At 30.5% G+C, this 22,638-nt stretch overlaps 7 protein-coding genes across 7 annotated transcripts; 1 reads left to right on the top strand and 6 right to left on the bottom strand.

Annotated features, from left to right (window-relative positions):
- Nucleotides 1-415: 415 nt before the first annotated feature.
- On the top strand, nt 416-22,343 carry LOC103574672 (tubulin alpha-8 chain). Its single transcript, XM_053738576.1, has 5 exons — nt 416-443; nt 534-562; nt 20,545-20,977; nt 21,038-21,306; nt 21,696-22,343. Exons 1-5 carry the CDS (start codon nt 416-418, stop codon nt 22,341-22,343), a joined length of 1,407 nt encoding a protein of 468 aa, XP_053594551.1.
- On the bottom strand, nt 973-4,544 carry LOC103574639 (uncharacterized). Its single transcript, XM_008554132.3, has one exon. The coding sequence runs from the start codon at nt 4,465-4,467 to the stop codon at nt 1,048-1,050; it is 3,420 nt and encodes a 1,139-aa protein (XP_008552354.3). The 5' UTR covers nt 4,468-4,544; the 3' UTR covers nt 973-1,047.
- 35a-13 (uncharacterized) lies at nt 4,773-10,002 on the bottom strand. The gene has a single exon (XM_008554126.3). The coding sequence runs from the start codon at nt 9,994-9,996 to the stop codon at nt 4,804-4,806; it is 5,193 nt and encodes a 1,730-aa protein (XP_008552348.3). The 5' UTR covers nt 9,997-10,002; the 3' UTR covers nt 4,773-4,803.
- Nucleotides 10,215-11,101, bottom strand: 35a-12 (conserved uncharacterized protein 35a-like protein-12). The gene has a single exon (NM_001414870.1). It carries the CDS (start codon nt 11,075-11,077, stop codon nt 10,238-10,240), a length of 840 nt encoding a protein of 279 aa, NP_001401799.1. The 5' UTR covers nt 11,078-11,101; the 3' UTR covers nt 10,215-10,237.
- Nucleotides 11,428-12,618, bottom strand: 35a-11 (probable kinetochore protein NDC80). Its single transcript, NM_001414772.1, has one exon. The coding sequence runs from the start codon at nt 12,585-12,587 to the stop codon at nt 11,451-11,453; it is 1,137 nt and encodes a 378-aa protein (NP_001401701.1). The 5' UTR covers nt 12,588-12,618; the 3' UTR covers nt 11,428-11,450.
- 35a-10 (uncharacterized) lies at nt 12,890-14,782 on the bottom strand. The gene has a single exon (XM_053737972.1). It carries the CDS (start codon nt 14,677-14,679, stop codon nt 12,994-12,996), a length of 1,686 nt encoding a protein of 561 aa, XP_053593947.1. The 5' UTR covers nt 14,680-14,782; the 3' UTR covers nt 12,890-12,993.
- On the bottom strand, nt 17,700-19,733 carry 35a-8 (uncharacterized). The gene has a single exon (NM_001414770.1). The coding sequence runs from the start codon at nt 19,731-19,733 to the stop codon at nt 17,745-17,747; it is 1,989 nt and encodes a 662-aa protein (NP_001401699.1). The 3' UTR covers nt 17,700-17,744.
- Nucleotides 22,344-22,638: the final 295 nt, after the last annotated feature.

Consider the following 22,638-nt stretch of genomic DNA (forward strand, 5'->3'; position numbering starts at 1 on the left):
TCGAAAATTTGAACATAAGGTATTCATGTTTTATTAATAATTATATATATATTTTTTTTAATAAGCGAACAGAATGCATAGAAAAAGTGACAGTGTAATATAATACCACTAGATCAAAGTCATTATATGTTTATATATATGTATATGTATATAAGGTGAACTGCACAATAGACTGCCATATTTCGAGACAGAAAATCCTCAATTGAATCAGGAGATTATGAATGCAAGGAGTGAATTTAATCTCTGGAACATCACTTGTAGTTTATAATACATGTCGCCGCGCTAATAGTGTTTCATTGCACGTGCGCGGTAATTTTCAAATCAAGCAAATCATATAAATTTAAAAAAATAAATTCATCATTTTATGTAAGTAATAATTATTAATTATTAATTTATCAAAATTAACAGCTTGACTATGGACTCTATTGTCGGATTCTCAGATTGTTTGATAAATTTATTAAAAATAAGTGAGTTTATGAATAAATATATCTGTAGCTGTGAAGTAGCGTGAGCTGGAGGCAGTGATCTTGCAGACTCATGTGTTCCTGATACACGCGCACATGTGAGTAGGAAAGTAAAATAAATAAAAGTCGAGGTTCAATTAATTTATAATCAGTCAATAGCTCTTTGGCAGTCATATTTATCTGATACAATTCAAGATTTTCAATGCCCAAATCCAACCAACTAATCGGACTTTACTTACCACATTATATTCTATTCCGTTACAACAAAATCTCATAGACTGAAAATGGATTTTTATTTTAAAACTCAATGTTTTTTCTTTTTTTTTTTAATTCAATCAGACTCGTTTGTCCTATATATACATATATGCACTATACCTCGAGAATAATGCATTAAATAAATACATTTTTACGATTTTTTGACCAATGAAAAATTTTAAACTGTTAACTGAAAGTCACTCTCGATAATTATACAATATCGAAATTTATTTTTTATATAGTACATGACACAATTAAAAAATTAAATGCATCAATTATTGAATAGTTATAAAAAGTGTAATTTTTAAATGTATGTTAATTTATGAGTCTACTTGTTTTTCATTTCATTTATTTTTTCAACAATATTTTCAAACGATCCATTCAATTTTTTAATAGTTAGTGTATGTGCATCAATATCTGTTATTATTTTATTATTATTTTCCTTGTTACTACGAGCCATTTTATCATCATAAATTAGCTGCAATTTATTACGTTCATGTTCCAACCACCTAATTCGAATTTCCGATATCAACACTTTCATATACAAATAGTTCAATTGTTTCATATATTTATCAGTATCCTTACTCTTATCATATTTCGCTATCAATATAGCCTGCAGTGGTATATTGGTTTTTGGACCTGCTAATTCTTTCTGTATCATTAAAGATTTCGCGTCCACTTCTGTTATCAATCGTTTGAAATCACAAGCATCTGTCAAAATTTCATTGACTAATGGCTTCAATTTTTCTATAAATTCATCGTCTGCTATCATCGCATCTTTTGAACTTTCTAAACTATCCCACAAAATTTCAGCTTTTAATCTATAATTTCCTGTTTTGCTAATGTAGTTTTCTTCGTTATCACTTTTTTGTAACTCTCCTCTGTTCTTTATTATCTTATTGATAAAGGCTTCATCAAATAGAGGATCTGGACATTTGAAATCACCATATTTTGCAGCTTGTCTTCGAGAATGCATTGTTACAACATCTCTTGGTTGAATTTTTACTCCGGAATTCTCACTTGTGCCTATATTAGAACTACTTGTTTCATCGTCTGAATCACCAGGGTCATTTTGGAATTTCCCTTTGTTAGTACGAATCTTTTTTCTAGCATCAGCAATAGTAGTTCCAGTAGTAGAACTACTAGTTCCATCAATCAAATTACCAGTAATAGCATTAGAACTAGTAGCAGCATCAGAAATATTAGTAGCAGCATCAGAAATATTAGTAGCAGCATCAATAATATTAGTAGCAGCATCAGAAATACTAGTAGCAGCATCAGAAACATTAGTAGCAGCATTAGAACTAGTAGCATCATCAGGAATACCAGTAGCAGCATTAGAACTAGTAGCAGCATCAGGAATATCAATAGCAGCATTTGAATCAGTATCATTTTTTTTCTTTCGTTTACCGGTTTTCGTTTTCTCATTTGATGTTTTACTGTTCTTCGTTATTTGTCTGCGTTTCTCATCATCTTTCTTTTTAGCTACTGCAACTTCTACCTCTTCCTTAATTTTACTTAATTCATCATTGAATTCCGAAATTTTATCACTAATTATATTATTAAACTCGTCAATGTTTTTTAATATTTCATCTCTTGAAAGAAACTGAGGTTCTAATTCGAGAGATTTCGGAGGCGGTTTACATAATTTATTAGTAATCATTCTTAATAAATATCCTATATTGAATATATAACGTTCTAATAATTTTTGTTCTTCCAACAATTCTTGCCCTTCTCGAGATAAATTGTAAAACATATGTTTTGAGACACACCACGGATTATCATTTACATTTATCTGTTCTACGACTGTCACCAATCGTTTACTTAATTTATCATATCTATCTGGCAATCTAACGCACAATTTTCTCAGTAATTTCCTATCATCTTCTGTCAACTTGTAATGTTCACTAAACATATTTAGTATGTTCATGTATTCGGAAATAATTCGCCTATCTAAACAGTAACGTTTTAAGTCTTTGATCGCTGTTTCATGTTTGCTTTCTCTTAATCTAAGTTCGTTCATTATTTTCTCATACTTCGTTGGTTGTTTTGCATAATCAGCACTTTTTTTCAGACGTTCAATGAATTCAGGATCATCCACATCATCATAATCCCCATCATCATCATTATCGTCTTTTATTATGTTTAATTTTTTAGATATTTCTATAACTATATCTTCTGCTTTCGTATAATTTTTTTGGTTCATCATATTTAAATGTTCTACTACCGTTTCAAGATTTTGCTGCAGTAAATCTTCAATTGTCATATCTAAGTAATTGTCTTCATCTGGAGATGTTTCTTCAACGAGGTTTTCGCACTGCTTTTCCATAGCTCTGCCTAATTTCTTCATATATATTTTACGATCATATAAATCTATACGGCGAGATGACTTTCCAGCTTTTTTCGACTTATTCTTTTTAATTCCTTTAAAAGATATTTTTAAGAGTCCACCTTTTTTAACATTTTTATTTTCTTCTTCTTCATCTGTTGTTTCGTCTTCTGTATCTGTTGTTTCATCTTCTCTATCTTTTTCTCCATCTTTTATGTCTGCTTCTTCGTCTTCTTTATCTTTTTTATTTTTTTCTTCGTCTTCAATATTCATTTCTTGGTCTTCCATATCCATTTCTTCGTCTGCTGCATCTGTTTCTTCATTGGATATTTCTCTTTGCCGCTGTTTTGACTTATTTTTATCTTGATCTTTACTTTCCTGAGGTTGAGATCTTTTTCTAGCTATTTTAGACTGAGTCTCATTATCAATCCCTGATTGCTTACGTTTACGTTGTGGTTTTGATTGAACATTTACTGTTCTCCTGCGATTCAAGTTTGCTAAATTTTGATTTACAATAGCATTCAAATTTACATCTTCATATCGTTCGCTTTGTCGCGATCTTGAATAACTTTGATCTTGATCTTCAGCATTCATTTCCAATGGTTCATTTTGCGCGGGTGAAATATTTCCATACTCTCCTCTTATTGGTGTTATTTCCAGTAGTCTTGAATTATTAACAGAATGTCGTAAATCGTTATCCAATTGATTACCTAGTGCAGCAACAAGAGAAGAACGTTTTCTTGTTACTTGATCGTATTCAGCGAGCTCTTTAAACTGATCCAATTCATCGCTAATTGAAACAGCAAAACGCTTACCCGTAGACGTTGTATAAATAAGTGAACGATTAAGAATGTTGCCTTTTAATCCTTCAAAATGTCGTATTCTTTCGTTGTAAGTAATAGCTAACTTGTTGTACTTATCAACAATACTATTTAATATTTGATTACGTGCATACATTTCATGTGGTTCCAAGTCATGATAATTGATGTAGCGTTTGAAGAAATTATCGTACGATTGTTTGTAGGTACTTAAGTCAATGGCAATGTTCAATGTTTCAGCGTAATCTTGGGTGAATCTATTCATGAAATTATTCAATACATTCATAACACGTTTATAAATTTTATTTGCTTTGCGAAATGATGCATAACGTACTTTTTTTATATTTTCATTACTAATGCTATTTATAGATCTTGAATTTAATGTCGGCTGTGTTTGATTAGGCGGTTGATTTAACAATGCGGTAAGTTGGTTTATGTACACATTAAAGACTTTTTTGAAATCTTGACGAAATACATTAATATTATGTTTCAAGTTATCCATGAATATTATCAATGATTCAGAACTTTCATGGATATCAATTTCAGGCTGTGTTCGATTTTCCTGAGTTTCACTATGATTATTCCCATAAAATTCATCCATTTTTATTAGTGTTTTACTCTTCTAACATAAGTATAATTTATCTAGATTTTTATTTTATTTTATATTAATATTCAATATTTCAGATGAGCTCTGTCTAATATATAGGTAAAAAAAAATTTTTTTTTTGTAAAGTAATAATATATAATGATGCGTTGGATTCGTTGGCTTTTGAAAATTTTGCTGAACATTACTACTAGGTTCAACGTTAGTTAAAGAAGTATTCATGTACATTTGTAACTCCGAATCTTACGCAATTAAATTTTTTATTTTATCATTATGATGTATTTTGTTTAGGTAAAAAAATAATATTTTCAATTAGTCAATAGTTACAAAATATCATTCATTAGAAGATATATATTTTCTAAGTGCTTTTTTGTGCGCACTTTCAAGGTCTTTTAATTCTGTTTCACACTTCTTCAATTTCTTGTCATATTCATACGTTATAGAATGAAATGGTCCTAATGTTCTTATTTTTAAAGCAAGAATTTCATCAATTTTATTATTTATATTATTATCAATTTCTATTATTTTACTTCTCAAATCATTTATTCTTAATTTGCGTTCGTCTTTCTCCACTAATTTCAATTCTGCCTTAAGACTTTTTATTTTATTTCTCATCCAGTTGATATAATCTTGTTTATTAAAAATTATATCTTTATTTAAAACATCGAGGTTTTTATTCATACGTTCAACAGCCTCGAAAAATTGACTTTGTTTGTCATTTGTTATCACACCGGAACCTAATTCAAATTCAAGTACTTCACTACGATTTTGATTGAGCAAATAGTAACAGTAGTAATAACTAATTTCGGACAGTATTAATTTATTTTGTAAATATTCAAGTTGAACTTTCTTTTCTTTATTATTATTATCGGTTTTATTTAATTCTATCTCTAATGGCGTAATAAAAGAAGAATCGATCTTTTCATTTTCAATGTTTGTTGCGTGTATTATTACATCATTAAATATTTTTTCACATAATGATTTTATTGTTCTAATTTTCCTGTCTTTAATTGATAATAAATATATATGTCTTTGAAGAAATTTCACTAAATTCGTATTAACCCAAAGTAATTTTTTAATCATATTTTCACGAATTTGTTGAATATTAGGATTATTTGTTTCTGTTCGGAGCTTTTTTATTAATAAATTGATATATTCTTCTGTTTGTAACCATTGTTCTGACTGTTGACGAGTTGTCTCTAGTGATTTCTTTGATGTATTAGAACCAGTCTTCGATTCTTCGCTAGTATTGTCAATTGATAATTTTCTCTTCACTTTTGCTGATGATCTAGTCTCTGCTTGAATTTTTCTGGACCTACCTCGATCATCAGATGATTTACTCTGGTCAGATTTCGAGATTTTAGTGGATAATTTTTCAGGTTGATTGATTGATTCTTCGCTAGTATTGTCAATTGATAATTTTCTCTTCACTTTTGCTGATGATCTAGTCTCTGTTTGAATTTTTCTGGACCTACCTCGATCATCAGATGATTTATTCTGGTCAGATTTCGAGATTTTAGTGTATAACTTTTCAGGTTGATTGATTGATTCTTCGCTAGTATTGTCAATTGATAATTTTCTCTTCATTTTTGCTGATGATCTAGTCTCTGTTTGAATTTTTCTGGACCTACCTCGATCATCAGATGATTTACTCTGATCAGATTTCAAGATTTTAGTGGATAATTTTTCAGGTTGATTGATTGATTCTTCGCTAGTATTGTCAATTGATAATTTTCTCTTCATTTTTGCTGATGATCTAGTCTCTGTTTGAATTTTTCTGGACCTACCTCGATCATCAGATGATTTACTCTGATCAGATTTCGAGATTTTAGTGGATAATTTTTCAGGTTGATTGATTGATTCTTCGCTAGTATTGTCAATTGATAATTTTCTCTTCATTTTTGCTGATGATCTAGTCTCTGTTTGAATTTTTCTGGACCTACCTCGATCATCAGATGATTTACTCTGGTCAGATTTCGAGATTTTAGTGGATAATTTTTCAGGTTGATTGATTGATTTTTCGCTAGTATTGTCAATTGATAATTTTCTTTTTACTTTCGCTGGCACTTCAGGTTGTACAGTGATATCTTGACTATGAAATTGTTCAGGATCCGAGCTTTCATTGGTTTGTTCGTCGGATTGACTATTCGATTCAATAGCAGAATCGGATTCTATTTGGTTAGTCACTATATTCGGTGGTGACATTACTGTGACATTTTTTTCAGACATTTTTTCAAGTGATTGCCCCTGATTATCATTTGATTCTTCATTTACCTCTGATTTATTAATTTTATTTGTAATTCTATCCAATAATTTTGCAGCAGTTGCTATCTCTTTTTTTAGTTTTTGACGTTTTCCTTCAAGCTCCTTCATTTCTATCTCTAAGCCCTCATGATTACTACCTTGATTTGTCTCCATTGTGATTTTGTCATAATTTTTTTGAACTTCATCCAGTTGATTAGAATAATGGTTTTGTAATTTTTCGATTTTCTGAAGTAATTTTTTAAGAAACTCAATATCAGATTCTGTTATCTCATCTTTACGTAGAATATTTGTAAGCTTTTGAGTCGAATAATAATCCTCCCTAGAGTCGGTTTTTTGTGAATCATTACTTTTATCAATATTTGTAAATTTTTGCATTGTAATTGTATTTTCATTGGAGTCATCAGTTAGATCAATATTTTTTTCTGATAAGTTCGATTCTTCTTTTACCTCCGATTTATTAATTTTTTCAGTTATATCACGCACTATTTTTCCAATATATTTTATCTTCCGTCTTAGTTCAAAACTTCTTTTTTCAAGTTTCTGTATTTCCATCCCTAAGCCCTCATGATCGCTACCTTCAATTCCTTTCATTATGATTTTGTCATCACAAATACTTTGAACCTCACGCAGTTGATGAGAATGGCGGTTCTGAAATTCCTTGAAAATCGGAAGAAATTTCTTAAGGTGATTAATTTCAGATGTTGTTATCATCTCTTTACCTAAAATATTTTTAAGGTTTTTAGGCAAATTTGCTTCCTCGGTAGCTTCGGTTTCTCGCGAGTCATTACTTTTATCGAGATTTGTAGATTCTTGTATTGTAATTATATTTTCATCGGAGTCATCAGTTATATCAATAGTTTGTTCTGATAATTCCGATTCTTCTTTTTGATTTGGTTCATTATTATTTTGTTGAGCTTTCAAATTAGAATTTTCGTTGATAATCAGAGGTTCGCGGGACGATTGCTCAATATCCATAGATTGATTAGACAGTTCATCAAAAGATAGTTCACTTTCGGATTTAAGCTTCGATTTTTCATTATTGGGTTCCTCATGCGGGCCAGTTGGCTCAGAGTTTTCGGACTGTGTTGATTTTTGCTGATCATAGCCTACATTGATGTTTTCATCAACGGTCGGACTTGGATTTATATTTGACTGATTGACATCAAAGTCACGGATCGGTGTCGGTTGTGTATTTTTAGTTGCTTCGATATCTGAGTGTGACTTAACGCTGCGATCAAGCGGTGACGGTATCTTTCTGCTTATTGATGGGGCATTGTGATCTTGTTTAGGTAAACTTCTGCTCACTGGTACGAGTGGTATGTCCGTTCGGGCTAGAATATCCTTAATCGTTGGATAAGCAGATTCTCGGTTGACATTTGTAACAGGTTGAGTCTTCAAATTTACAGGTGGTAATGGATTTGCAGCACCGCCTATTGTTTTCGAATGAAGTACGGTACTCGATATTGGCTGTTTCACTGATCGCGAGGCAGGTTTTCGTAGTTGTAAACTGCGTCTCAGATTTTGATAGGGTTTAAATCGAGATACTGGCGCTCGAGTTGATGGCACTAAAAATATTGAGAGTTCTGGATTATTAGTAAGTTTTAGAACAGCTTCAGATTCAGAAGCAGGGGGTTCAGCAGGTATAATAATTCGATTGCCAGTTTTTATTGGTGGATGTATTGAAACTATTGATACTGGTGAAGCTTGTTCATTATCTTTGATAGCCGGTGTCTCCATCTTAGAGTATTGAGAATCTTTTTCGATATTTGGACTCGAACTAGGCATTTGTTTCGGTGGTTTATCTTTTGGTTTCGATAACGCAGCTTCTTCAGAATGCTGACGTTGGTGAATCGTCGATGGAGGTGGTTTATAATTTGACCGAGTGCTTGGCATTGGAGGTGAGGTATCGATATGTTGAACATTACGTACACCCCGGTGAACGTCAGTGGCTTCTTCGATTTTGGTATTTTGTTGGGATGGCTGGTCTACTTGATTAGATGTTCCAGGATTATTATAATTCTGGGTATGCGGATGATCTTGCTGAGAATCATCACGATTTTTATCTGCAACAAAGTTAATGGTCGTTGTCTCCTTCATAGGATGATGGAAAGCTTTTACAATATTGGGACTAGAACTTGGCATTTGTTCCACTGGTTTCGATGATGTAGGTTCTTCATGATGCTGACGATGGTGAATTCTCGGTAGAGGGGGTTCATAATTTGACTGAGCGTTTAGCGTTGGAGGTGAAGTAACGATTGGCTCTTGATAAGTTTGCTGAATATTGATACTAGGTTCAACGTTAGGTACAGAAGCATCCATGTGATGTTCCGGAACATCATCGAATTCGATATTTTGTCGAGATGTTTGGTATTCTTGATTGAATGGCCCAGGGTTTTCACGATTCTGAGTATGCTGTTCAGAAGCATCATTATTTTGTTCTTCTAGAGATTGTAGAATCCAATTGTCCTTCTTTAACGGCCTGACAGGCATTAATACAGTACTGTCAGCAGAATGTTGTAGATCGTCTTTGAATCTGCTGGCAAATGTGGCGTATATTGTGCTGCGTTTTTGCAAAACTTCATCGATCTCAACCAAACGTCGGAACTCTTCTAGATCATCATCTCGTGACAACACGAAATTCTTTCCTGTTGTCGATTCATAAATAAGTATACCGTTACTTAAATTATGTCTTAATGCATTGAAATGCTCGATTCCTGCATTGTACGTAATAACTAACTTATTGTGATTTTCAATAATACTGTCAATCTTTTTGTTTATTTGATACAACTGATTAACTTCTAAATCATCTTTACGGTCATAATATCGCGTTACTAAATTATCAAATTCCTGTTGTAATGAACTTATCTTAATAGCTATTGAATATAAATCTCTGGAATCTTCTGTAAATGTTGTCATAAAATCGCCTAATGATTTCATTGTTGTGTCATAGATTCTGCTAACCTTATGAAATGACGGGTATTGAACTTTTCGCCCGAATTCATTTCTGCTCTTTGCCAGTGTAGCAATTTGATTTCCAGACCGTATTGATGATTGATTTCGAGATCGACTTTGGGGATTTTCAATCAAATTCAAATATTGTTTATATGTTTCTTTAAATTGTGTTCGGAACTCTTGAATTTTGACTTTTATTGAATCCGTAAATGGTATCAACGTCTCAATACTTTCATGAATATCAACTCCGTTAACTCGTCTTTGATTTTCATGAGTTGCACTGACATTATTTGTGCGAGGTTTACTCATATTTTGTATTTATATTATTTCTACTCTTCTAAAATAAACGTTACTTTTTTATAATATTTGAATGTAACAAATTTACATCAATTCTTATCTATAATAAAGTGAAACTAAAAGAAAAATTATTTTTCATTACGATTCGTTCTTAATATAATTTAATAATTTTTTATGGATTTACTTCAATTCCTTGCTATCCTACTCGTCGGGATTGACGGTAGTCGAAGTTGATAGTTTTCGTTGCGATTTTTTATTCGATTCTGCTCTCAGTTACTGAATCCCCACTTGCTTCGCGTTTTGCCGATCTTCGTTCATCGTTCAAATCATCAGCACTAGATGGCACTGGTTGTTGATTAGAAGCGCCACCTAATGGCGTTAATGGAGTTATTGGTAATATATTACTGGCGTCAATTAATCGAGGAATATCATTGCGTAATACAAGATTGAAGTTATTGTAAATATGACGTAATTTTCTTCCTATACCATCAGTTCCAATTAAACGTTTAAATTGACGTAATTTGTCGTCGATTTTCAACACAAATTTTTTTCCCGATATCGATAAATAAAACAAAATATTTCTCTGCAAATAATACATGAGTATAGTCCAAACGTTTAGTACATACTGGGTATAAGAATTGGCTAAAGTATGGTATCGATTAATTACAACATCTAGTTGATTTTTTAAATCATTTAATTGATTATTATCTAAATTACCAATGGACGCGTTATATTCTCTAACTAGTTTATAATATTTATGTTCCAATGTACTCAGTTCAATTGCTGTGTTCAATACGTCGGCGTAATCTTTCACAAATGCTTTCATAAAATTGTAAAATTTTTTATTAACTTTTTTATAGAGATTATCAACTTTATCAAATGATTTAAATTTATCACCTTCTTGACTTTGTTCAAGTTTCATAAGATAATTGAAATACAAAATTTTAAATTGACGACGTATAGACTTAAGTTGATTTTTTAGAGTATTCATAAAGAAGACGAATGAATCAACGCTCTCGTAAACGTTTACTTTTTGAGATTTTCCATTGATATGTTGATATAAATTTCCTCTATCTGAAAATGATTCACTCATTTTTTTTTTGTAGTATTCTAATATGAGATTATGTTCTTTTTAATTTATTTTTACAAGACAATATTCTGTTCACTAATGCTATTGTTAATTTGTGGCTTACTAGTATATAACATAATTATACAAAAAAATTGTGTGATTGGTTAACCTATTAATAACCTATAAGACGATCTTGTGTACTTTTCACCATAACCTGAAAATTTTCTGCAAAATTATTGCATTTTACCGTAAAGTGAAGTATTTCATAGTGTTACGGTAAAAATGCGCAAAATGGCGGTAAATTACAGTATTCTACTGTAAAATATAGTATTTTGCAGTAAGATAAGGTTATTTACCGTAATTTTGAACTTTAGGTAATAAATTAATAATTATTTCATTAATTATCTGTAATTCCTAATTTTTGTTTTATTATTTCTGAAAATTGCCGGCGATTGTTCAACAATTTAAAAGCCATTTTTTTTCTTTCATTTAATTGTAATCTAAGTTCCCGGAAATCAACGTTTTTAGAACTTTCAGTGGCCATATGTTTCATTTTACGATTAATATTCATTAATTCATCTTCCATTGACTTAATAATCAAATTCGAAGATGACAATTGATTTTTCAATAATTCCACCTCTTTATCTGTTAATTTATCGTTTTTATTTAAAATATTGTTTAATTTGGCTAAATTACTTTTTAATTTACCTTTACTAAAATTCATTCTCGATTTATTGTCATTTCTTACTCTCCCTTCGAAATTACGTTTTTCACCAGTTCCTTCATAATTTTCCTTGCCAACATTGTTTTTATCATTAACATTAATATTATGATTCAATGGAGTTATAGGTAGTAATGTTAATCCATTAGCTAATTGTTTGAGGCGTTCTTCAAATTTTTTGGTATACTCATTATTTATTTCTGAATAATTACTATGTGAACTTAATTCTATATGATAATTAAATTCAGCCAATTCACTATTTAATGACAAAGTCAATTTTTTTCCCGATTTTGGTGATTTATAAATGAGCATACCCTTCATTAAACTATTTTTCAAAATTTCTAATTGCGTATTACATGATTGAAAAGTAACAAATAAATCATTATGCTCTTGTACCACATTATTCAATTTTTTTTTCAAATTATACATTTCAGATAGACTTAGATAATTAGCATTATATTTATATTCATCAGATAAGACACTAAATTTTTTTTTTAATTCGTTTATTTTAAGCGCCAAATTCAAAATATCCGTATAATCGTATAAAAATGTTGAAATAAATTTTTCTAGTGTTTTCGACACATGTTCATATATTTTAGTAACTTTATTAAAAGACTTAAAGCCTGGGATGTTTTTCTTTGAAACCGTTGAATTTTTATCATTATTTGTGTTCTTGAAAGCATCTAAATATTTTTCATACGCATGATCGAATTTTTTGTGGAAATTGTCTATAGTTGATTGTAATTCTGTCAGGAAAGATGAAATCGACTGGGCAGTTTTGTAGTTAATGTCATTTTTAAGTGATTCATTCATTTTGAATCTGTTTTACTCTTCTAATATAAGTTCAGTTATTGAAATATTTTTTTTTTTTTAATTATATCTTTATTATAGTGTCTCTAATATAGAGAATTTCAAAAGTCAACCTTAGAAAATTTTCTACGTGACGCTTGTGAGTCGTGGGACTGGGATCTATGTCTACGTGACAATCCATAGGTTAGGGTTCGAATCTTGGCTAAGGTATCTCACCTTCCTTTAGGGAGGGGGAAGGGGAGATGTCACCGATTTCCTACGATATTTTCAGGCCTTCTCAGGGTAAAATAATAGAAAATACCGACAAAAAAAAAATTCAATTGGTCAATAATAAAAATTAATATCCTAAATTTTTCAAAAGCTTTCATTTTAAATGAAATGTTTTCACATTAATAACAATTTTTCTTTTTTACACTTTCTTCTCTAAATATCTCGAATAGTACGCATTACGTAGATCATTTCCAAGTTTTATCAGCCTATCCAATTCTTTCTTTTTAACATCCAATTGGAATTTCAAAACTTGTTTCATATCAGGAGAAACAATATTTTTACGTATTTCAAATAATATCATTGAAATATCTATTTTTGTATTAACTATACTGCTGTATGCTTTATTAAGATGTTCTTTATGTCTATATCTCAAAAGTTCATTTTCATTACTTCTAAAAAATCTGTTTTCAGTTAAAACTCTTTTTATTTTCTTCAGTAATTTTTCTTCCATAAAACTGACTATTTTATATTTGCATATTTCTAATTTCAATGACTCCATTTCTTCAATTTCATATATTCTTTTTTCTATAACAAGTTTATCATATAAATAACCCATTAAATAATATATGTAATAGCAAATCAATTCACGAACAATAATTTTTATTCGTAAATATTCATATTGTTCCTTGATTACTTCAGAATTAGCGGGTTTCAAATTCAAAATATCATCTAATGATACGATATCAACTCTATTTTCCATGAATTTCCTTTCCATATCAATTACATCACCAAATATTTTTTTGATCACTTCAATCTTGTTCGATGAATTATTTGAAATTGGCAATAGATACGAATAAATATCAATAAATTCATTGAAACCTTCACGATTGACAAAATCATTGAAAGTCATACCTAGCCATCGTTGCCAAACTTCTTTTCCTTTTGCCAATGCGTCATTAATTTCATCAATTGAGTAGTAACTGAAATTGATAACGTTATTTGATTTTAAATCATCCGCTGTGATTGACAAAATCGTTGACAATAATTTAGTCATTTTTAATTTTTTCGATGTCGGTTCGCCGTCATCGCTCGGACGTTTACGTTTCGAATCACGCAAATTAACTTGTCGTGGTAGTCCGGTAGATTCTTGGCCTTCCATGTTGTCATTTTCAGTTGAGTCAATTTCTTTGAGAGATGTTATTGGCTGTAGCAATTTTTCATCACCCAATGACTCGAGTTGACTGGCAGACTTAATGATAAATAGACTGTTTATTTTACCACGCAATGATGATGAATCATCTAATTCAAGAAGATTACGAAATTCTTCAAGTTCACTTTTAATTGAAAGCCGGAAATGACTGCCGTTAAATGAAGTATAGACAATCATTTGATCTTGTAAGATACGCTGTAATGATTGGAAAACCATTATTTTGGTATGATATTCATTAGCTAATTCATTGTAATCATTTATTATGTTTTTCATATTCTTGATTGATTGTTCTAATCGTGACAAATCATTTTTATTATTATCAATTATTTGCTGCTGTATTTTAAAATATTTTTTATTTGCTGTTGTTATTTTATTTCCTACTAATAGTATGTCTGCATAGTCTTCTATAAGTAATGCGATGAATTTCTTCAACGACGTGATTATTTTGTTGTAAATACCGTCGGCTTTACGGAATGATGAATATGGAATTGATAATTTCATTCCATTTTTTTCAACTGATGTTAAATATTCATTATAGACTTGTTCAAATTCTTCACGAAATTTATTTATTGTAGATTTTACTGAATCTATAAATCGCATTAATGATTCAATACTTTTGTTAATACTATCTTGACGTCTATCGAAATTTAAATTTATTCTTTCGCGACGACCCATTTTTATTCAACGATTTTTTTTTTACTTTGCTACTATATAAAGATTAAATTTTTTTATAAATATATTCTGTCGTGTTACTAATATATTAGTTAAATTTTTTAAAATATATATTTACTTGTCATACTAATAAAAGTGTTAATTTTTTGTACAATATAATACCCTCTAAATCTGAAACAGTGAAAACTACGGAAAAATAGTATCTATACACTATTTCACAACTATAAGTATACCATTTGGTCTTGCTCTAGATATTTGGGGTAGATTTGAGTTGCAAGTCTTATGGTAACCTTACACAAGAATTTTGGTGGTTATTATTCAATTCTAGGGGAAAATCGACGTCAGAAGCATGTTGAATCTACCTTGCGCATGGCTTGCTCAAGTTCTGCGCAAGTTGGCACTGGTGGAGGAAGGAATAATACATAGAAAGTATTGGGAGTCTTCAGCAAATCTGGCGCAAGACATGTGTATGTTGTCGCAAGTTTTGTTTCAGGCGAAAATTTAAATCTAATAGTCATGTAGGGCGTATGCGCAAAACTATGCATTTCAATCAAAAATGAATGGGTTTGCGCATACTTACCCACGGTGCACACTTGCCCTACGTGACTCTAAGTAGTTAAAAATATTATTATCAATTTTCTTATGATAGTTAACTATTATTCGAATAATTAGAATGGTAATACTCAAGCTTATACTTCCAATCTTTTTCATATTCATCTAATTTAAATCGATCTATATCGTAATTTATGGACCGCATTAATCTTTTGAATGGTTTTTCATCACCATTATTATTAGCAATGACATGTAATTTTGCTAATAATATTTTGTATTTAGTGTTGACAATATTTTTGAATCTGTCATTAATAACTTCTTTAATCAAATTTTCAAAAATTTTATCATTATTATTTTGACTATTAGTTAGTTCATTTTTCTTCATAATTTCGTTTATTTTGTTATTTAATGCCTGTATAATTTTTTCCTCAAAATAATATAAAATGCTATATACATCAGCAACATATTTTATCAGTTCATATCTTTCTCTTATTTGTTCAGTGTGTTCAATCGATTCCGCAGTTCCATGAATATCATTAACTGCGATACCTTTGAGATAAAACATGTAATAGTATTTAAGTTCATGAATCTTTAAGACTTGCCGCAAATATTCCAATTGAAGATTTATCATCTCAAAATTATCATCTACTTGCAAATCTAAAATGTAGTCTAAGGAATTAATACTCTCGTTATGTTTTACTAATTTATTTTCGATGTTTTTTATCTTTACCTTAATGTTTTCTAATACTGAAGTAATGTCTGATTCATTACAATCTTGTAAAAAGTATGTCTGTGTGTGAATAAGATGATGGAAACATTTGTCATCCCACAGAAGTGAAAGGTCCGAATTGTTAATATATATCCATATACTTTTAGCTGCTTTAAGTAGTTTATCAATCTCTCGGAGTCTTTCATCACCTATAAATATTTGACAGAATATTAAATCATTCGCCGAAAGCTCTGCAATCAATGATGGAATTTGACTTCTCGAATGTATGAGTTCTTCATTTTCTTCCTCTTGTTCTTCAGCACTAGGCATTAGTGACTGGGGTGTTTCAGTTGGGTGCTTGCTAGATTCAAAGCTTGAAGCTAAAAGTAGGTCCCATGATGGTTGTACCAATGCTAATTGACATGTAGTATTGGTTTGATCATTCAGCTCAAATGTGGGTTGAACAGTTGTGTTTTCTCTCTGTAACAAGGGATCTGTTAAGACATCGGATTCTGCATTTCGCTTTGATAGTTCATATTTTTGTTTGGAGAGTCCAGGATTTTTGTGGTACTGAGAAGTATTATCTTTCTCATCTACTGCAGTTTTGATGGCCGGACTTTCATAATTTGACTGAGCGTTTAGCGTTGGAGGTGAAGTAACGATTGGCTCTTGATAAGTTTGCTGAATATTGATACTAGGTTCAACGTTAGGTACAGAAGCATCCATGTGATGTTCCGGAACATCATCGAATTCGATATTTTGTCGAGATGTTTGGTATTCTTGATTGAATGGCCCAGGGTTTTCACGATTCTGAGTATGCTGTTCAGAAGCATCATTATTTTGTTCTTCTAGAGATTGTAGAATCCAATTGTCCTTCTTTAACGGCCTGACAGGCATTAATACAGTACTGTCAGCAGAATGTTGTAGATCGTCTTTGAATCTGCTGGCAAATGTGGCGTATATTGTGCTGCGTTTTTGCAAAACTTCATCGATCTCAACCAAACGTCGGAACTCTTCTAGATCATCATCTCGTGACAACACGAAATTCTTTCCTGTTGTCGATTCATAAATAAGTATACCGTTACTTAAATTATGTCTTAATGCATTGAAATGCTCGATTCCTGCATTGTATGTAATAACTAACTTATTGTGATTTTCAATAATACTGTCAATCTTTTTGTTTATTTGATACAACTGATTAACTTCTAAATCATCTTTACGGTCATAATATCGCGTTACTAGATTATCAAATTCTTGTTGTAATGAACTTATCTTAATAGCTATTGAATATAAATCTCTGGAATCTTCTATAAATGTTGTCATAAAATCGCTTAATGATTTCATTGTTGTGTCATATATTTTGCTAACCTTATGAAATGACGGGTATTGACCTTTTCGCCCGAATTCATTTCTGCTCTTTGCCAGTGCAGCAAATTGATTTCCAGACCGTATTGATGATTGATTTCGAGATCGACTTTGGGGATTTTCAATCAAATTTAAATACTGTTTATATGTTTCTTTAAATTGTGTTCGGAATTCTTGAATTTTGGCTTTTATTGAATCCGTAAATGGTATCAACGTCTCAATACTTTCATGGATATCAACTCCGTTCGTTTGTCTTCGATTTTCCCGAGTCCAGTCACTTTTTATTTCAAAGGTATTCATTGTAAATTTTCTAATTTACATCAGTCCCTCTAATATAACCGTTACTTTTAAAAACTAACTTCCTAAATATCGGCACATATAAAAAAAAAAATTTCCAATATTAAATCTCAATATAATTCAGCATAATTTATCCCATTCCACTTTATCGTGCGTTTATCAAATACCGCGAATAATAGTTAAGACGTTCTGTTTCATAATATTTGCCATTTTGTTCCAATTCACTATCTAATTGTTTTAATGATCTCTTAAGAGCTATTACGTTAAATGGATTTTCTTCATCGGAAAGTTTATAAAGTACCACTAAAACTTTATACTTTGTATTAACAAAGTTTTTAAACGCATCATTTATTTCCTGCCTGTACATTATTCTGTTCGCTTCTTCCTCATTTTCTTTATCATTAATAGAGTCTTTTTCTACTTCATCGATTTTATTTTTCAATTTATCAATCACTTTTTCCAACATGAATATAATAACAATGAACTTATCAATTTCTGTTTTATCCAACGTTTCAACTTCCTCTTTAACTTTAGTCATCTCTTCTACCTTTTCCAACTTTGACTCGTAATATGGAGTTAAGACTTTATCGATCATCATATTTGCAGAATAAAATACAAAATAATATATTACCTCGGAAATCAATAATTTTTTATATAAGTAATCGATCGAATTAATATCAAGTGAGTTCATATCTTCATGTTTATTTTTTATCAATTCATTTTCTCGTCTTTTCATATCATCATATATATTTTTCAATTGTGATTGTTTATCAAGCTCATTTGAAATTGGTAATAAATATGGCTGTTGCTTAAGAAAGTCATCGAAACCTTCTAAATTTAATAAGAATCGAATATTTTGGTTAACATAACCTAACCAATCATTAGCTTTTTCGATTAATCGATTAATGTCTTCGTCAGATTCGATGTCCTCCAATATTCCAGCGGTTTTTACTTCAGTGTTCGTTGCTGATAATGCTAACGCAGGTAATTCGGTCACTTCATTGCTTTTTATAATTTTTTTGGATTCGTTAACTGAATCTTCTATTTTAGTAGAACGTATCCCTAAAATACTTGGGTCCTTCATGTCAACGTCCTCGGAGTCGGTTTTGAAGTCCGGCTTAATCATTTTTTTAGTTTTGTGAATTTCTTTCAATTCATTAATCAAATTATCTCTTTCACGTGAACGTTTTCCCAAAATACTTGGGTCCTTCATGTCAACGTCCTCGGAGTCGGTTTTGAAGTCCGGCTTAATCATTTTTTTAGTTTTGTGAATTTCTTTCAATTCATTAATCAAATTATCTCTTTCACGTGAACGTTTTCCCAAAATACTTGGGTCCTTCATGTCAACATCTTCGAACCCGGTTTCGAATTCCGGTTGAGCTGCGGGTTTTTTTATCGAAAATTTATTATTAGGTACTTTTTCGGAGTAATTATTATTTAATGAGGACACTGGGTTCAAAACAGGCTTACTTAACCTCTTTAATCGTTCACCGTAATTATGTATAAAATTATTATTAATTTCATTGCGTTTATTAGAAATGTTATTGAACTCTAAAATACTTTTCAAATCATCGCTATTTATGTTTATTGAAATAAAGAATCTTTTTCCACTGAATGATTTGTAAATAATAACCAAATTTTTTAAACTGTTTTGTAACGAACGAAAATTATTAATTTTTTTATTCAAATCGACAGCTAATTTTTCATATTTGTGAGCTGTAGACTCTAATTTATTTATCAAATGATAATATTTCTGTGAATCATTACCTATATTATCTTTTTCAATCAATAGATTATTATACTGATTATATAATAAACTTAGTTCGCTTAGTGACGTCACGACGTCAAGGTAGTCGTTCGAAAATACTTTCAAGAAATCATCTAACAATTTTATTATTCTGTGATAATGCCCGTCGGCTTTTATAAATGATGAATAGGGAATAGTTAATTTATTTTCATCAGCTTCGAGGACTTTAACGTACGTCCGATATGTTTTTATTAATTTATTACGGAAACTTCTTATAAGATATCTTAACTCAGACAGAAATGATATTAATAACTCTGTACTCCCATTAATATCGATATTTTTATCTGAATAATTTTGTTTGTCATTCGCATTTAATTTTTCCGCCATTTTTATGCTTCTCTAATATAAGCTCGAATTTTTTAAAATTATTTATAAAAAAAAATTCACTGCTCAAAATTGTGGTAAGTTTATCCGGAACACCTAAAACTAGATAATTGGTTAATTCAAAACAATCGTATTGGTTAACAAAGTGCGCGCGCATCTCATGGAAAGCGCGCGATATTTAAATTTAGATTAATAATATGTTGCAGTTTTTTTTGTAGATAAACAAAAAATGATTATGACAGTTGAATTTGGTACGAAATTTCCTGTAATTTGAGTACCCACATCAATATATTTAAATAAAGTGATTGTTAACCTTCAAGTCGCGGTTAATCCGCGACCACAGAAAGTTAACAAATGACTTTATTTAAATATACTGTTGTTGGTACTCATTTTATTGGAAATTTTCTCTACTTGAAGAAAATAAACTTTTTTTTTCAAAAAAAATTTTTTTTTTTTTTTTAATTATCAAAAATTTTATTAATAGACTAATCGAATATTTATAAAAATATTATTTTTGCCCAATTAATTATGTTCCATAGTTTAAATAAATAATATATATTTTTTTAAAAATATGACTATCAAAGTATAAAAAAATTAAATATGCAGCTGAATTAACAATTGAAAAATCACAATATGTCATAACTTCAAAATTAACTGTGATAAATCTTTCAATTAATTTTTAATAAAATAAAAAATTAATTAATAATAAAAAAAAAAAAATTGATAAATTTATAAAATGATGGGAAAAGTATAGTATTAATATTAAATTACACAAAATTATTCATAGGAACACTTATATTAATAAATTTTTCAGAGAGAATGCATATCAATAAACGTTGGACAAGCAGGCGTTCAAATAGGCACAAAATGTTGGGAACTATATTGTCTGGAGCACAAAATAAAACAAGATGGCGAAATAAATCTAGACAGAAAAAATTCACGTCTCGACGACATCGATAGTATCGACACATTTTTTGCGCACACAACTAAAGACAAATATGTACCACGTGCGATAATGTGCGACTTAGAGCCAACGGTTATCGATGAATTTCGCAGCTCAGAGTATCAAAAATTATTTCATCCCGATCAATTAATCTGCGGTAAAGAAGACGCCGCTAATAATTTCGCGCGGGGTTACTACACCGTTGGTGAAAAATTAATAAATACAGTGACGGAAAAAATTCGAATACTCGCTGAGAATTGCAATGGATTAATGGGATTTCTGATTTGTCATTCCATCGGCGGAGGTTTTTTTATTGGTTAATCAAAATCATGTTAAATGATTAATTAATTGATATTTTTTGCAGGAACTGGGTCGGGTTTCACTTCACTATTGATAGAACATCTTTGTCAGATGTTTCCTAAAAAAAGCAAACTGGAATTTGTGATTTACCCGTCGCCGAATATGAGTACTGCAGTAGTCGAACCTTACAACGCAATACTTTCGACGCATTTATCGTTAAATGAAAATTTATGTGCCTTTATGTTTGATAACGAAGCGCTTTATGAAGTTTGCAGACAGAAATTAGATTTAGATAGACCTAAATACTATAATTTGAATCGGTTAATCAGTCAGGTAGTTTTTTTTTTAATTATCGTATTATAATTTAGGTTTTTAATTATAAATTCAAATAATTTCATTGATTAATACGTTTGATTAACGAACGCTACCGATTACTAACGAAAGCTACCGGTGTTTACCGAAAGCCTTCCGATAATTAACGAGTGCTGCCGACGACTAACGAACGCTACCGATGATCACCGAAAGCCTTCCGATGATTAACGAATGCTACCGACGACTAACGAACGCTACCGATGATCACCGAAAGCTTTTCGATGATTAACAGAAGATGTTATTATTACTAACATTTGTTTCCGAATAGAGCCGATCGTACCCGATGATTACCGAACTTAGGAAAATTGATTTATCACCTGAATAAAATAATACTAAGTAATTTTTTTTAGGTTGTGTCATCAATAACTGCAAGTTTAAGATTCGAAGGATCATTGAACGTTGACTTGTCAGAATTTCAAACAAATCTAGTACCATTTCCTCGTATACATTTTCCATTGTGCGCTTATTCTCCCGTAGCAAGTGCTGCCAAAGTTGATCACAATACGATGTCAATTTCCGAATTGACATCCGAATGTTTCGATACATCAAATTCATTAGTTAAATGTAATTTACAAAATGGAAAATATATGGCATGCTGTCTATTGTATCGAGGTGACATTGTGCCAAAAGATGTCAATTACGCAATTAGCTGCATTAAACAAAAACGTATGATACAGTTCGTTGATTGGTGTCCAACTGGTTTCAAAGTTGGCATCAATTATCAAGCGCCAACTGCAGTACCCAATGGGGACATGGCGTCGGTTAATCGTGCCGTTGCGATGCTCAGCAATACCACGGCCATAAGAGAAGTTTGGGGGCGCTTGAATCGACGATTTAATTTGATGTATCGAAAAGGCGCTTTTTTGCATTGGTACCAGTCTGAAGGAATGGAAATGATGGAATTTTCTGAAGCAAGGGATGATTTAGCAGCACTGGAACTTGACTACAGAGAAATAACTTGTGATTCTAATTGTCAGGATGCGGATAATGAATTTTGATAGAAATTTTTTTTTTTAAATTTGGATTTTTTTATTTGCTCGGAAAAATTTTTATCATTTTTTTGTTTTACAATAAAATTTTTTTATTGCTATTATTGGATTTATTTTTAATAATAATAATATTTATGTATAGATAAATCACAAATATAATTTCAACGTTTTTTTTTTTTTTTTTAGGTACGTTATATATTTTTAATAATTATTTATTATTTGATAATAATAATTATTAAAATAATTTAAGCTATTAAATATTTGAATAAATTAACAAGACGAACGTGAAAAAAAAAATCGATGT

Source organism: Microplitis demolitor, chromosome 4 (genome assembly GCF_026212275.2).
Source record: "Microplitis demolitor isolate Queensland-Clemson2020A chromosome 4, iyMicDemo2.1a, whole genome shotgun sequence".
In the NCBI taxonomy this organism is placed as follows: domain Eukaryota; kingdom Metazoa; phylum Arthropoda; class Insecta; order Hymenoptera; family Braconidae; genus Microplitis; species Microplitis demolitor.

Excerpts from the sequence above, each read along its gene's own strand:
- LOC103574672 (XM_053738576.1), top strand. The coding sequence starts at position 416 with ATGGACTCTATTGTCGGATTCTCAGATT. Across the intron at positions 444-533 it reads TATTGTCGGATTCTCAGATT|ACTCATGTGTTCCTGATACA; the intron begins GTTTGATAAATT and ends GTGATCTTGCAG. Across the intron at positions 20,978-21,037 it reads TTGTCATTCCATCGGCGGAG|GAACTGGGTCGGGTTTCACT; the intron begins GTTTTTTTATTG and ends TATTTTTTGCAG.
- LOC103574639 (XM_008554132.3), bottom strand. The coding sequence starts at position 4,467 with ATGGATGAATTTTATGGGAATAATCATAGTGAAACTCAGGAAAATCGA.
- 35a-13 (XM_008554126.3), bottom strand. The coding sequence starts at position 9,996 with ATGAGTAAACCTCGCACAAATAATGTCAGTGCAACTCATGAAAATCAA.
- 35a-12 (NM_001414870.1), bottom strand. The coding sequence starts at position 11,077 with ATGAGTGAATCATTTTCAGATAGAGGAAATTTATATCAACATATCAAT.
- 35a-11 (NM_001414772.1), bottom strand. The coding sequence starts at position 12,587 with ATGAATGAATCACTTAAAAATGACATTAACTACAAAACTGCCCAGTCG.
- 35a-10 (XM_053737972.1), bottom strand. The coding sequence starts at position 14,679 with ATGGGTCGTCGCGAAAGAATAAATTTAAATTTCGATAGACGTCAAGAT.
- 35a-8 (NM_001414770.1), bottom strand. The coding sequence starts at position 19,733 with ATGGCGGAAAAATTAAATGCGAATGACAAACAAAATTATTCAGATAAA.